Below are 15097 nucleotides of genomic sequence, written 5' to 3'. Positions count from 1 at the left end.
AGCTCTAAGCGGTGCTCTGGAAAAGGACTGGCGGAGTCGGAGCAGAGGTGGGCGCCCCGTTGCCCTGCACCGCACCAGGGTTGTGACCCTGGGCAAATCACCAACCTTCCCCGGGCCTGAACTGCCCTCAGGGTAAAACGGGGATAACTGGCCCTGCTCTAGTCCTCAGGACTTGTTTTAGGGATCAACTGAAATGAGGTCATCTGTCAATGCACTCCAGGCGGAAACTATAGAAACTGCACAAATATTCAAGACCGTCTTGATGTTACCCCTGGACCGAGAGCCCGGGAGGGCCAGGCTCCTGCTGGCTCCAGGCCACCGCAAGGCGGCACAGTGTTTGCCAACGAGGAGGGTGGAGGGTCGCTGTAAGTGCCACAGGAGTGAGGGAATGAATGACTAGCAGGTGCCATAAGAGTGCTGTATTTATTGACTGGATACATTTTGAGCGCAAAGATTGATAATTGTGGGGAAAAAAAGGAAGTGTAAAATTTGAGAGGAGTTTAAAATTGATCAAAATACAGTGACCGCTGATCTACAAGGACTCTTTCCTAGGCCAAAAACGTGCAGCCTCATGTGACAGACTGCACTTGTACTTTTTATCTGTTCTGAGAAAATACATAATGACAAAAAGTTACTATGACAGCAGACAGTGTGAATTTTTCATTTTAATTTATAATGAAAGCATCTTCACACATCTGAAATACACAGCACCTGAGTCTGAGACACCGCATTTATTCAGTCCTTGGGCAGGGCGCTGGCTGCGCCTGCTGCCACTTCAGCAGCCCCTCGGAGTAGCCTGAGGCCACAGGGGGCCTAGAGAGTGGCCAGAGGGTTCGGTAATTGATGAAACTCCTAGACAGGCTGCCAGTGGTCTGCTGGAAATACACAGCAGGGAAAGACCCCCCACCCAAACAAACAAACAAATAGAAAAACCTGCGTAATTTATGTCTTCATGACATCTACTTTTATTGTCTGCCCTAGTTGGATGGTATGGCCCAGGAAGCACAAATCTTTCTTGTATCCCAAACACTGGGATGAACTAGAAACTCTCGGCCTTTGGGAGGTTCTGGAAAAACTATTTGGTAATGAACTGAGGAACGAGCACCTGAGACTCTCTGATGAGTACAACCGGTGAAACTGAGGCCACCTTCTTCCCTACGCCCCCCTGCTCACCCAGCTAACGGCTCACCTGAAAATCTCAGCCCATCACAGAGGCAGTTCCCACCGTGAGTCTGATGGGATCCCTTGTAACCCCCCCAGCGCTCCCCACACTGCCAGAGGTAAGGCCTGTGTGGCAGCATGATGCCCGCCGAGTTCACCGCTGGCTCCCCAGAGCCTTGCACAGCGCCGGACAGCAGGAGCTCGATCGGTGCCAAGCAAGGGGATCAAAGAATGAATCCTTAAAGGAATGGGGCAAAGACTTCAAAGTCCAGATAAAAAGCAAACAAACACGAGTGATTTCCACAAGGAGAGGGATGCAAACTCAAACGTCAACAGTCCAAGTGGGAAGCAGGAATCAGTACTGGGGCTGGCAGCAGGAGTGGGAGGTCCCCGCCACAGTGGCCTCGTAGGAACAAGCGCCCAGGGTCACTAGAGCTGCTCACTTTCCAAAAGAACCAGAAACCTGAGATTTGTGAGTCTTTTCCTGATTGTTAAATACTGACCATCAATTCTTTCTTTTTTCTCCAAGAACATGTATGGATCACACACAACGCATCTATTGCCTGAATCCAGCCCACAGCCACCAGTCTGTCACCTCTGTTCACCAGGCAAGAGAGGTGTTTCAGCTCCAGAAGCATTAAGGCTTCAATTCCCTCCACTTAGTGCATCTGCTGGGAGTTAAGCACGAGCACACTGAGACCCACCATCACTGCGTACACGCCAGAATCAGATTCACTGGTCCCCGAAAGTGGCCTCAGCACTGCACACATCTCCCGCCAGCGTGGGTCCTCCAGAACAAGTCCCTCTTAATTCCCAGGGAAGCGCCTCTTCTCCTCGCCAGGCCATCCCGAAAGCTCACCCCGGGGAGCTCCCTAATCTGTCTGGCTCCACTCACTCCCCGCCTCCCCATTATCTCTGGAAGACACCAAGGAGCCTCCCCCTCCACTCCAGCATTCTTCCTGGCCTTCCAAATTCAACCCTTCTCCACCAAGCCTAACTGGACTGGCCCAACCAGCTAGCAAGCTGATCCTGTGCCACCCTCTGGAACCCAGACTGTCTTCATCCCCCACTGGGCCCAGGGCAGATAACCGAAGACAGCCAATCTGGTCCCTACAGAAGGGTAGGCCCTCCTAGGAGGGCAGTATGTATGACACCCCCATCCCAGACAGGCACTGCTCAGTAAGTAAACAGGTTGAAAAGCAGCGCGACAGATTCAAAAAGATCTCCCCCAGAGGTTGAAGAGGCTGCGGCTCATGAGAGGTATCAGGTGGGAAGGATGGGCAAGAGTCTCAGGGCTGTAAGGGATGCACAAAGTTTTCTTTTACACTCAAAAAACCTTGGCTCCCTTAAGCCCTGAGAAGTGAAAGCACTGGTCCTATTATCAGAGAGGAGATTGTGAACACATGTAAGCCACTCTTCTGCTCAAGTCAACAGAAAACAGCGAAACCTAACAACAATGAGCACTGACTGGGTGTCAGGCTCTATAATTTCCCAAAGACTGTTCACCTGCTAACAGGAGGCGCCACTTCACCTAAGGACCCTTCCTTTAAGAAACACTTTGCGGGTGACTTCACAGTAGGTCCATTTAGAAAACTCCAACAGAAACTGAATGGGAAATCTCATCAAAACGCAAAGTTGAAAGCCACCCACAATGACCAGAAGAAACCACCGAGAAGGTGTACCCCTCATTCCAGAGTGTCCCAGGCTTCCCTGACAGCTGTGTGTGAATCACAGCAGAAGACCTCACACTAGAAGGACAGACCTCCCGCTAGCTCCACGTGAGGTGCCATCTCTGGTCTTGCGAACCTCAGCACTTTCAGCGCAGCCGCCTCCCACCACGTGCATCTTCCTCCTGAGATTTCCACAACCCCTGCTTGGCCTCTTCCCCCACCTCCACGTGGGGCACCCTCGCCCTCCTCCAGAGCCCTCCCCATGCCCTCAGCGGACAGGCCACCCCTCACCTGTGCCCACGGGCCCCGCCTCCTGCTGCCCCACAGTTCCCGAGGCCTGGCAGCCCAGGGGTGATGCTGGGGCCGGCTCTCCCACCCACAGACAAGTTTCTCCGAAGGCAGGCACCCCTGGCTTCTGCATCTACTACAGCCCCCGGCAGATGGAGATGCCCAGGGATAACCTGGGCCAAAAAGAACTGGCCTCAGGCCTCCTTTCTCCAGGGAGTAGGGGATGCACGTGACAGCCCATCTGAGAGGGCTGAGCTCTGGAAAGCAGCCCGTGGGGTGGCAGGTGCTTTTCATTGTGCTCTTTTGGCTTTTCGTGATTTACCAATTTTTCAATTATCCTTATAATTAGACAAAACCCTGTTAATGCTATTTTGAAAATAAACCAGCCAAATTTCCCATCAATACCATTCAGAGACGCGACGCATCCTGAGAAACACTGCACATATTAACCAGAGGTATTTCTGGAACGGCATGTGTGCTAGGAGGAAACTCCTGGTCACTGGACACGGCCCTGGGCCTGAAGAACAGTGACAGAAATACCCAAGAAGCAGCACCTGAAGCCAAGGGCCCTGCCCCCAAGGAGGGCACCCAGGCTTCCACTCAGAGAGCAGGGCATCAGGGCCCGGCCCGTGGTCCTCTGGCCGGGCGGCCTACGAGAAGCCATTGAGCCCCCAAGCCTGTCAAACCGGGACCACGTTCTCTGTCACAGAGAATCTACGAAGATTTAATAAGGCATACGTTTAAGGTGCTCAGCACAGAGCCGGATACACAGAAAACCCTCAAAGAAGGCGACGAAAATTTCCTTCCTGTGCTCAAGCCACAGCCTGCAAGTTACACGGCCGGCTCGGTCCACTTCCGAGGCGCCTCTCCGAAAAGTGTCCTGGTTCAACCTGGGAAACCAGCAACTTCCAAAATCAGTGTAACCTTCCCCCTATCCATCCCCCTAAGCTCCCACCTTCCATAGCTTGGCTGCCAAGATGATGACAAGGTACCAGGTTATGACAAACCCGTGATGTCCCCGCTAGGGAGCCCAGGACCGCCCGCCTCCCTCACCTGCGACTCAAGGATGCGCCCTGCAAGGTGTCGCTAATTAAGCTCTGGGCCCCAGGTGCACGGCCCGAGTAGAATCTTTGGAGACTCTAATCCCCGTCAGGGCAAAACCCAGCTAACCGGAAGGCGAGGCCCCGAGATTTCTAGGAGCACACAAAGGGATGGGGTTGGCATCAAGACTTCTAACCCACCCCCAATCCAACTGGCTCCCCACAAGCCCCGCTTCCAGGGCTCAGCTTGATACCAGAGGAGAGCTCGCCCGCGCCCTGAAAACGCCCAGACACATCCTGCCCACTTCCTTTGAAGCCTCCGAAGTGGATACTTCTGGTTAAATATAAACTCGAGGCTCATCAGAAATGACACATTTTATGGCTCTGCTCTGTTCACTGCCTGAAAGACGACCGCCCGCCGCCGGGCCACTCGGGCACGCGGCCGCGGTCCCTGCCCCGTCCCCGGTCTCAGCCGTTGTCTCAAAGTTCACGCCGCGGGCCGAGCGGCGGGCACCGACCGGTCCGGCCGCGGGGCCCTGCGCCTGCACCCCGGCCCCCGCCGGCCGTGCGCCCAGGGGAGCGCCGCGCGGCCCGGCCCGCCGCCCGCCCGAGACGCGCCCCGGCAGGCCCGGCGGCGCTTTCACTTCTGCTCCCGGCGCGGCGACGGGCCCGCGCCCCCCGGGAGCCCGGCCGCCCGCCCGCCCCGGGCACGGGCCGCCCCGCGCCGGCCGCGCGTCTCACCTGCTTTCTCGATCTTGCCGGACATTTCCGGGCTGCGCCGGAGGCCGAGGCCGCCGCTCATCGGGCCCGCGCCGGGCCGCTGCGGAGCCACAGGCCGGCGCGGCCGCCGCTCGCCTCGGCCCTGGCTCGCCGCGCCTCAGACCCGCGCCGGCATGGCGGGCTCCGCGGGCCGCGGCCTGTGCGCTCGGCCAGCGGCGCCCCAGCCCGCCCGGGGCCGCCGCCGCTCCCGCCGCCAGCCGCCGCCGCTCCGCCTCCTCCGCTCCCGCCGTCGCCGCCGCCGCCGCCGCCGCCGCTTCCCCGGGCCCGCGAGCCGGCCGCAGCGCCGCGCCGCCGCCACCGCCGCCGCCGCCCGCCCGCTGGCCTCGGCCGCGGCCAGAGCGCCACCTGCCGGGCGGCTGCCGCGCCGCCGCGAGCTCAGCGCCCCCTGCCGGCCCGGAGTCTCCAAGCCAGGGCGAGGGACCCACCCCTCGACTCCCCCACCCCACCCCGCCTGCACCTGGGACTCAGCGTCTCCCGCCCGCGCGGTGCCTCCACGCCAAGGCCTGGAGTTGGACACCACCTCAGACTCAGCCTCCTCTGCCGTGGAACCCGAGTCTCCATCTCAAAGCCTGAGTCTGATCCCAACCAGGACTCAGCTTGCCCTGCTGGCTGAAAGCCTATCGTGACCCTCTCCCCCGAGACTCAGCCACCTCCCCCAGCCCCCCGCTACTGGCCTGTAGTCTCCATACCATGGCTTGGGACTGACACCCCAATCCAGGGTTCAGTGCCCTCCCCTGCCCAGGGCCTGGTATGCCCCCTCACAACTTGGAACACAGAGCTCCCACACAAACTCTAGCCTCCATGCCAGGCCTATGACCGATGCCACCCAGGATTCAGAGCCCCTTGATGGGCCATAGTTCATGCCAAGGCCTGGGACCAATCCCCCCTCCCTCCCTCCATCTGGGTCTCGGCAGCCCTTGCTGGCTGAGTCACCTGGCCAGTGCTCCCTGCCCTCCCAGAGGCTCCAGGCCGGGGACTGACCTGACTAGGGGTTCAGCCTGACCTGACCTGTCCCCTTGCCTGAGACTCAGCAGCCCCGGAGGGCAGGAGCCACCTGGCCAGGTCTGGGCCAGACTCCCCTGAAGGTTCAGTGTCCCCAGAGGCCCAGAGTCTCCCTGCCAACGTCTGGGTCCAGCCCATTAGGACACAGCGACCCCTGCCTGCTCTACTCATTTGACCCCCAAATGGGGACCAGGCTATCCTCCAGCCTGGGTCTCAGCTGTGGGCCTTTTCTAGCACGGCGACGAGTTCAGAAAAAGTCATTGGTTTAAGAATCAAAGATCCTACTTAGGGCTAGGCACTGTGTGAGCTGCTATGGGTCCTACAAAAATGTGCACAATCGATTCTTCCCTCCGAAGAGTCTGTAACTTGGGGAGTCAAAGTTAAATCATATAATGCAAGTATAAATAACAACAAATTTTAGTAACACAACAGATGTTCACATCCTGCCCCTGCTCGCTATTCTTGGCCCAAGATGGAGTGCAAAGAAGTAACACAAAACGAACTCGGTTTTCCCTCCTGTTTCCCTCAGATAAATAATCTGGTGATGGGAACAGGGTTTGGAAGAGGTGGAGGGAGAAGGAAAGGTAATTGACGTTGCAGAGATTCCTGTTCGCATCTGCCGGCACACTCTGGCGGGCTCGCTGATTCTGTAACTGAGAGCTGGCCCTGGGTGGCGGCCAAATTTCCAGAGTCCTCAGTTCCAGCTCTCTAGGGGTCAAAGGCAAAGCCAAAGATTGACAAATTCGTCTCCCTTTTCGAGCTGATGAATGGCTGCTCTGAGCCAGAGCCGCACTGCTCAGCTCTCGTGGCAGCTGCATCGTCAGGCAAAACTGGCCCTTGGCCCCAGACCACCTCCCCCCAACTCCCAAAGCCATCCCCAATCCTTCTAGGCTTCTGAGTCATCCTTTTAGGTCCAAAAGTCTGGGTGCAAAGCAGAAAATCAGTCTGAATAGTAGGCCCAGTCAGGGGTTCGTGAGAGTGGAACCAAATATATTCAATAAATCATGACATATCAAATGATGAGACATTTTCAAACAATAAAGTACTTTATAGGGACTTCCCTGGTGGCGCAGTGGTTAAGAATCCACCTTCCAATGCAGGGGACGCAGGTTTGATCCCTGGCCAGGGAACTAGATTCCACACGCATGCCACAACTAAGGAGCCGGTGAGTCACAGCTACGGAGCACATGTGCTGCAACTTAAGAAGCCGGTGAGCCGCAACTAAGGAGCCTGCCTGCCGCAGCTAAGACCCAGCACAACCAAAATAAATAAATAAAATAAATAATAATAATAATTTTTTAAAGTACTTTATAAATGGACATTACTGTTAGTTAATAAGGGTCATGGAGCTTATTTAATAAAGGTTATTCATCAAAGGTGTTTATAGCTATAATAGAACACATGCAAGGTAATGAAAGCAAACAAATTACTACAGCTTTGTTCTTCCTACCTTACAGCCTTCCCTCATGCTGCTCTTTTTGTCTAAAATATGCTCTCTCCCTCCTCTCTACCTGGCTAATTCCTAGTCATCTTTCACTTCTCAGTTTAACTGCCACTTCTACGGGAAACCCTTCCCTGACGCCCGCCCTCCATTAGGGCCAGTTCCCTGTACTGGTCAGGATGCTTGATTTCACTGTCAGAAACCCAGTTCAGCTCGGTTAGGGCAAAAAGGGAGTTTGTTGGACATCATAACTAGCAAACCAGGGTTACAGCCAGGACCAACAGCTACCTCTAGGCTCTGAAACTACGACATTACTCCTCTGCGTTGGCTCTATTCCCAGCTGATCTCTCTCTGTGCAGTGGCTGAGTTGGGTACCAGCTGACTCTCCTTAGCCTAGTTTGAGTCACATGCCTGTCCCTGAGCCAATGACTGCAGGCGAGGGGTGGGGGAGTAGGGTGCATAAATCGGCCGGCCAGGCCTGAGAATTGCACCAAATGCAAGAAACCTGGGGAGTGGATGCCACAGAACCAGCAACTGGGAGTGGGGACGGGTGATGCTCAAAGCAATATCTGGGGAAGAGATGCTGATGAGGCAGAATCCATGGACATTCATCTTGGCATCTTGGAGGGTTAAGAGCCTTGCAGAATCCTATATGTCTCCTTGATAGCACACACCTCCATATAGTTCTTTAATTTCTTGTATCTGTTTAATGTCTGTCCCCTTCAGGACACTGTGAGCTCCTACAAGCACGGACTGTCTCATTTGTACCCATGGGATTTTAATTTATGGAAGTGACTGAGTGACAACAAGCAGAGGCCAATGCCGCTGAGAGGAGAATTTATTACTTACATTTCCTGAGAGAAGGGGGCACACCATACCATGCAGGACCGCATGGGGAGCACCAGGGTGGTCAGGAGGCAGAAGCAGGAGTGAGAGGAAAGCTTAGGACAGCATCTTTACTGGGTTTTTTTTTTTCAGGAAAGGCAAGGCAGGGCCGGGTAAACAGTTTAGGATTGACTAGTGTGAATAATTCCAATGGGCTCTGGAAAAAGGGGTGCACTCTAGTTGCCTGGCCCTGGGATAACTTAGGGCGGAGGAAATATTGGTGTGGTGTGTGAGAGTTACATAACAGATACACGAAATTAGAGAACCATATGAAGGCAGGCATGTCCTCTCATAAGGTGATTGGGGATGGGTTGGTTTGCAAATGAAAGGTGTGCTCCCTCTCCTATCTCCAAGAATTGGCTAGACTCTCCCAAGCCAGGAAGACTTTTAAGATGTCAAAACTTCATGAGACAGACATGGAAAATAAATTTATGGTTACCAAAGATGACAGGGAGAGGGAGGTATAAATTAGGAGTTTTGGATTAACATATATACACTACTATATATAAAATAAATAACCAAAAGGACCTACTGTATAGCCCAGGGAACTATACTCAATGTGTGTGTGTGTGTGTGTGTGTGTGTGTGTGTGTGTGCATAACTGAATCACTTTGCTGCACATCTGAAACTAACACAACATTGTAAATCACCTATACTTCAATTAAAAATAAATAAATAAGTAAATATAAAAATAAAATTTCAATGTAAAAACAAAACACATCATAAGATACAGAAAATGAAAACCATTATTAGTACTAGGACCATGTCTGGCTTATGTACGTGGCAGCAACACAGGGAAGGAACTCAATCAGTACCTGCAAGGGCGCTTCCAGGCCCTCTCCCAACAGTCCAGGGAAGGATGAACCAGATGACCACTGCACAGCTCTGCAGAATCCACGGTGGAAGGGACAGCGAGGTGGCCAGGAGCCTGCTAAGAGAGCCTTTTTAAGAAGGGGCTTTTGGGGCTTCCCTGGTGGCACAGTGGTTAAGAATCCCCCTGCCAATGCAGGGGACACTGGTTTTTGTTTTTGTTTTTTTTGCGGTACACGGGCCTCTCACTGTTGTGGCCTCCCCCATTGTGGAGCACAGGCTCCGGACGTGCAGGCTCAGCGGCCATGGGTCATGGGCTTAGCTGCTCCGCAGCATGTGGGATCTTCCCGGACCGGGGCACGAACCCGTGTCCCCTGCATTGGCAGGCAGACTCTCAACCACTGCGCCACCAGGGAAGCCCGGGGACACTGGTTTGATCCCTGGCCCAGGAAGATCCCACATGCTGCGGAGCAACTAAGCCCGTGCGCCACAACTACTGAGCCCACGTGCCACAACTACTGAAGTCCGCACGCCTAGAGCCTGTGCTCCGCAACAAGAGAAGCCACCGCAGTGAGAAGCCCGCGCACCGCAACGAAGAGTAGCCCCCGCTCGCCACAACTAGAGAAAGCCCGCATGCAGCAATGAAGACCCAACACAGCCAAAAATAAATAAATAGATAGATAGATAGATAGATAGATAGATAAATAAATAAAAACAGCCGAAGGAGACTGGTGGCTCCAGGGCTCATCTCAGATTGGATTGTTGACAATCACTTCACACATACCTGCCTGAACTCCCCAACAACATCGTCAGTTCCCTGAGGACAGAGATGATCTCTTCACTATATCATTATTGCAGATCAGAAGGGGAGGTGGAGTCCATTAATAATAGTAGCAATGGTATGAGGGCTGCTTGCGGCTGGTCACTGCTTCAACCCTCACAGTAATCCTGGGAGGGTGGGATCTAGATCAGGGAATATTTGTTTGGTCACATGTTACAGATACCAATTTAATAATGGCTCAGCAAAAAGAAGAATTTATTAGAAAGCACGCAGGTGTCTCATGGGTAGAACCAAAGGGCAGGAAGTGCAATACCTCACCGGCACCTGAACTGCCCACACGGCCCCTTATCCACTCACCCCCAGGTCCCTTCCTCTCCCACCTCAGCTAACAGACCAGACTCATGAAGGATGCTCATTCCCAAACCTGAGTTCCAAGAGAGATGATCTGATTGGCCCAGCTCCAGTCAGAGGCTCACCCCCGGTCCAATCGGGGCTGGCCAGGTGGATAGGGTTACACAGTCCAAACAGCTGCTGGGGTCTAACCCTCCTGGTCTGGTGAAGGAGGGCAGCCACGTCCATCTTCTCCACTCCCTTGGCTGAGCGGGTTACACAGAGACACACTTCTAGTAAGTAGTCAGTCTGCACCACACTTTTTTTTTTTTAACTTTATTCCCCCCAGGCTCATGTTTTAACCACTGTGCTACAACTTCCCTAACCCAGACTTCTCTTTAGGTACCCCACAGTATTTTACATGACGCTCCGTATTTGTTCAGTTCAGTTCCATTCCATTCACATAGATTGCATGTCCTCAGCGTCCTGGCCTCATGAGAAGAACAAAGACAAACAAGACCTGGTTCCTGGTCTCCAGCAGATCCACGGGAATTGGGGGTGGAACTCTCAGTCCCCAACAAACTCTTCTATGAGACTGGCTATGATGAACATTCCAGCGGGGGGTGCCCACCGTGTTGTCTGGGTGTGAGGGTATTCATCCCGATTCAGAGCATCAGGAAAGTCCAAATAGAGGAGACAAATGTTTTAGTGACTTTGGATGACATTAGTGGTTTTGTTTCCATTGAGATTTTGCTCATTATTCATTCCTGTGAGCATGAGTTCCCCAACATTCCCCCGTGCCCCCAAATGCTTTAATCCCCGATCTGGTTGCCATGCTCAGGAGACTGGGGAAGAGTCCACATACATCCTCAAAAAGGTGGGGACAGATGTCTGGGTCATCACTCCTTGATCTAAACGTGGCATCTCCCAGACTGATCCCAGCAGAGCAGGCAGTACATTGGCTTCACGGTACTTTGGCCTTTTCTCAGGCAAGTTAACAGACTTCTTGCTCTGGGTGCTCGAAAGCTAGTATGAAACACACGCATTTTCAATCCTGACACATAAGCAACCACAGCCTTGAGGATCCGATTAAAATGGGATGGTTGAGCCCATAGCTGAAGCCCACGAGTGTGCGCGGCCTGGGTGCTGTTATTTTCTTTCTTTTTTAAAAAAATTTATTTATTTTATTTATTTTTGGCTGTGTTGGGTCTTCGTTGCTGCACACGGGCTTTCTCTAGTTGCGGCAAGCGGGGGCTACTCTTCTTTGCGGTGCACAGGCTTCTCATTGCGGTGGCTTCTCTTGTTGTGGAGCACGGGCTCTAGGTGTGCGGGCTTCAGTAGTTGTGGCACGCAGGCTCAAAAGTTGTGGCGCACGGGCTTAGTTGCTCCGCAGCATGTGGGATCTTCCCAGACCAGGGCTCAAACCCTTGTCCCCTGCATTGGCAGGTGGATTCTTAACCATTGCGCCACCAGGGAAGCTGTGCTGTCATTTTCTTAAACAGTTCAGCAAACGTTACAAATGGCCTGCTGAAGGAGGAAATTATGCAAGAAGTGTAGTAAATGGCGATTAGCAAATAGCAGAAGCACACAAAACACACATCTCTCCTGCCCCCTAGTGAACATTTAAAATTCTAAACTCCGTTGGCTCAAAGCCATTTTTTTAAAAAACATCTTTATTGGAGTATAATTGTTTTACAATGGTGTGTTAGTTTCTGCTGTATAACAAAGTGAATCAGCTATACATATACATATATCCCCATATCTCCTCCCTCTTGCGTCTCCCTCCCACCCTCCCTATCCCACCCCTCCAGGTGGACACAAAGCACCGAGCTGATCTCCCTGTGCTATGCGGCTGCTTTCCCACTAGCTATCTATTTTACGTTTGGTAGTGTATATATGTCCATGTCACTCTCTCACTTTGTCACAGCTTACCCTTCCCCCTCCCTGTGTCCTCAAGTCCATTCTTTATGTCTGCATCTTTATTCCTGTCCTGCCCCTAGGTTCTTCAGAACCTTTTTTTTTTTTAGATTCCATATATATGGATCTGTATTTCTGTTTTTGTGCCAGTACCATGCTGTCTTGATTACTGTAGCTCAAAGCCATTTTTAAGAAAAGCAACATAATATCATTTTACAAATCTTTGTGTGGTTTTTTAAAAAAAAATATTTATTTATTTATTTATTTAGGCTGCGCTTGGTCTTAGTTGTGGCATGCGGGATCTTTAGTTGCAGCATGCAGACTCTTAGTTGCGGCATTCATGTGGGATCTAGTTCCCCGATCAAGGATCGAACCCTGGCCCCCTCCATTGGGGGCACAAAGTCTTACTAGACCACCAGGGAAGTCCCATACAAATCTTTAAGTGTTAATCACAGAAAATACGTGCCATCATTTTGAAAAATAACATACAGACATATAAAGTGAGAGTCTCCCTTTCACTCATGAGAGGGAACGGCTTAACACATCCTTCCAGGCTTTTCCATATTAAAAATATATCCATGCACATACTTATTTTTTTTATATGAATCGGTTTAAAAGCTACATATCAGTTGGTGCAACCGAGGCTGGCTAGATGCTCACCAAGCCCACCTACTGGCATACAGCTAGACGACATCTCCCAGCCTCCCCTGTGGTGAGGAGTGGTCATATGCTCAAGGGTGGACAATGGAATATGGTTGAAGTAATGATTGTCACTTCCATGCCCAGCTCATAAAAATCTCCCACACCTGATCCTCTACTGTCTCTCTTCTCCTTCTGCTATGAGGAAGGATGGAAGATGGAAGGAGTCTGGGTCCCTGAATGGCTGCCTGGAACGGAGCAATGCTCTCCTCATGGACCTGCACGGGACTGGAGATATCGATAGATAGGTAGATTTTTTTAAAAAGCAACGTATGTGTATATATAGAGAGAGACTGAACATCTTTAATGCCAATACATATAAATCTTCCTGATACTTTTTAACAGCTGTGCAGCACTCCATTGTATGGATGTATCAGAATGTATTTAAGCATCCTCTTCTTTTTTTTTTTTTTTTTTTTTTTTTTTTGGCAGCACCGCAGGGCATGTGGGATCTTAGTTCCCTGACCAGGGATCAAACCCACACCCCTTGCATTGGAAGTGTGGAGTCTTAACCACTAGACCACCAGGGAAGTCCCTAAGCATCCTCTTCTTGATGGGCACATATTGTTTCCAATTTTTTTAAATTATAAACGAAACTGCAATAAATATCGAGGTCAGTATATCTTGCTCATTCATGTTATTATTTCTGCAGGGCAGGTTCTTATTCCCTACTGTTTTAGATAAGGACACAGAAATACAACAACCTGGGCAGTGGAGAATGACCTGGAATAGCTACATTTGGTTATGGCATGCATTTGGAGAGGTAGTAGAGTGCAGTGTTTCAGATCCTGGAAGAAAGAAAGAACCAGGTCCAAGTTCTGGTCCTGCTCCTTGCTAAGCAACCTTGTACAAGTCACTTAACGTCTCTAAGCCTCAGTTTACTCATCTGTGAAATGAGCGTAATGCTGGTGCCTGCCTCATATCAGTGTATCTGTAAAATGGGGATAATAAAATAGGGATACGAGTACCTACCTCATAAACTGTCAAGGTTCAATGACGAAGGAAGGAAGGAAGGAGGGAAGGACAGTGACCCCTGAAGGATGGATACAAATGAAGTGAGCCTTAAGATTGTTCCAGCTTAATGCCTGGAGAGAGTTTCCAGGCCGCAGTGTAGGGAAGGGCGACCCAGGCAGAGCCTGGCAGACTCCCTGAGTTGAGCAACAATGCTGAGAGTCTGGGGAGAATAAGGTAGCCAGAGTTCACAGGACAGAGGGGAGATGCACAGGGAACTGCAGGGCTACCTTGTAAAACTTGGTGTGGGGGGAACAGAGCAGGGGAAGAGGCAGGAAAGGGCTTAGTCACACGTGTCCACTTTCTCCTTCTAAACTGACCAACCAGATTGAGCAACTCTTCCTGGGGGTGGGGGCTGGGAGTCGGTGCAGGAGCAGAGAGAGGCTACGAGTGTTATGCTATCTGAGCTCTCTCCATCTAGAAGGAAATAGTGGTGTAAAAATGGAGAAGAAGCAATACTGTCGACACTCATACCTCAAAGCTCTCCTCCTGGCTCTGGGATTATTCTGAGAGGTGAGTCTGGACCCCCCGTTCCTCTACCTGTCCCCCTGTCGCAGGATCCGCTTGCTCAGTGGGCCATTTGCTATTGTCTTGGTTGATTATTTACCTTGCTGAATAACAAACTATCTCCGGATTTAATAGCTTAAATCTGTGCAGCTCTTGGGTACCAGCAAGAGTTCACCTAGACAGCCTGCATCTGATCTCAGTGGCATCAGTCAGGGTCAGGGTTTGGAGGATTCACTTACAAAATGGCTTCTTCAGGAACGTGCTGGGCCTCAGTGCTCCTCGACCACTCTCTTTGTCTCCACATGGCTTGGGTTTCTTACAGAACAGCGGTCTTGGAAAACCTGCACTTGAAACATGGTGGCTAGCCTCTGAGAGCCTGGAAGCAGAAGCTACCAGGACAGTTAAGGGCCACTCCTGGACCTGGCTGGGCATGCCTTTCATCCCTGCATTCTATTGGTCAAGGCTTCCATCCCTGCGTTCTATTGGTCAAGCCTTCCATCCCTGCATTCTATTGGTTAAGCCTTCCATCCCTGTGTTCTATTGGTCAAGCCTTCCATCCCTATGTCCCATTGGTCAAACCTTCCATCCCCACGCCCTATTGGTCAAAGCAGTCACAGGATCTGCCCAGATTCAAGGGGGTGGAGCAATGGACTGCACTGCTTGGTGGGGGTTGCCAAGGTCACTAAAAAGGACCACCCGGGATGGAAGTTGATGTTGTGAGCATCTTTGGGAGGTTAAACTGCCCTAGCCCCTGCTTCCAACCCCATGTGTATGC

At 51.8% G+C, this 15097-nt stretch overlaps 1 protein-coding gene across 5 annotated transcripts in view; it reads right to left on the bottom strand.

The window, feature by feature from the left end:
- RAPGEF1 (Rap guanine nucleotide exchange factor 1) overlaps positions 1 to 14763 on the bottom strand; it is a gene marked incomplete at both ends in the record, with an annotated part of 149417 nt that extends 134654 nt beyond the window's left edge. For 4 of the 5 annotated variants that reach the window (XM_079707221.1, XM_079707225.1, XM_079707222.1 and 1 more), the window contains one exon: positions 4901 to 4961. In XM_079707221.1, the coding sequence (XP_079563347.1) occupies positions 4901 to 4961 (61 nt within the window). Of the gene's footprint in view, positions 1 to 4900; positions 4962 to 14561 lie in introns of those variants that run through there. The other variant, XM_079707223.1, reaches the window with a different exon arrangement.
- Positions 14764 to 15097: the final 334 nt, after the last annotated feature.

The sequence above is a fragment of the Hyperoodon ampullatus genome, assembly GCF_949752795.1.
Source record: "Hyperoodon ampullatus genome assembly, chromosome: 6".
In the NCBI taxonomy this organism is placed as follows: domain Eukaryota; kingdom Metazoa; phylum Chordata; class Mammalia; order Artiodactyla; family Ziphiidae; genus Hyperoodon; species Hyperoodon ampullatus.
The sequence above is the reverse complement of the archived record's forward strand: the minus strand, read 5'-3'. Positions and strand labels throughout refer to the sequence as shown.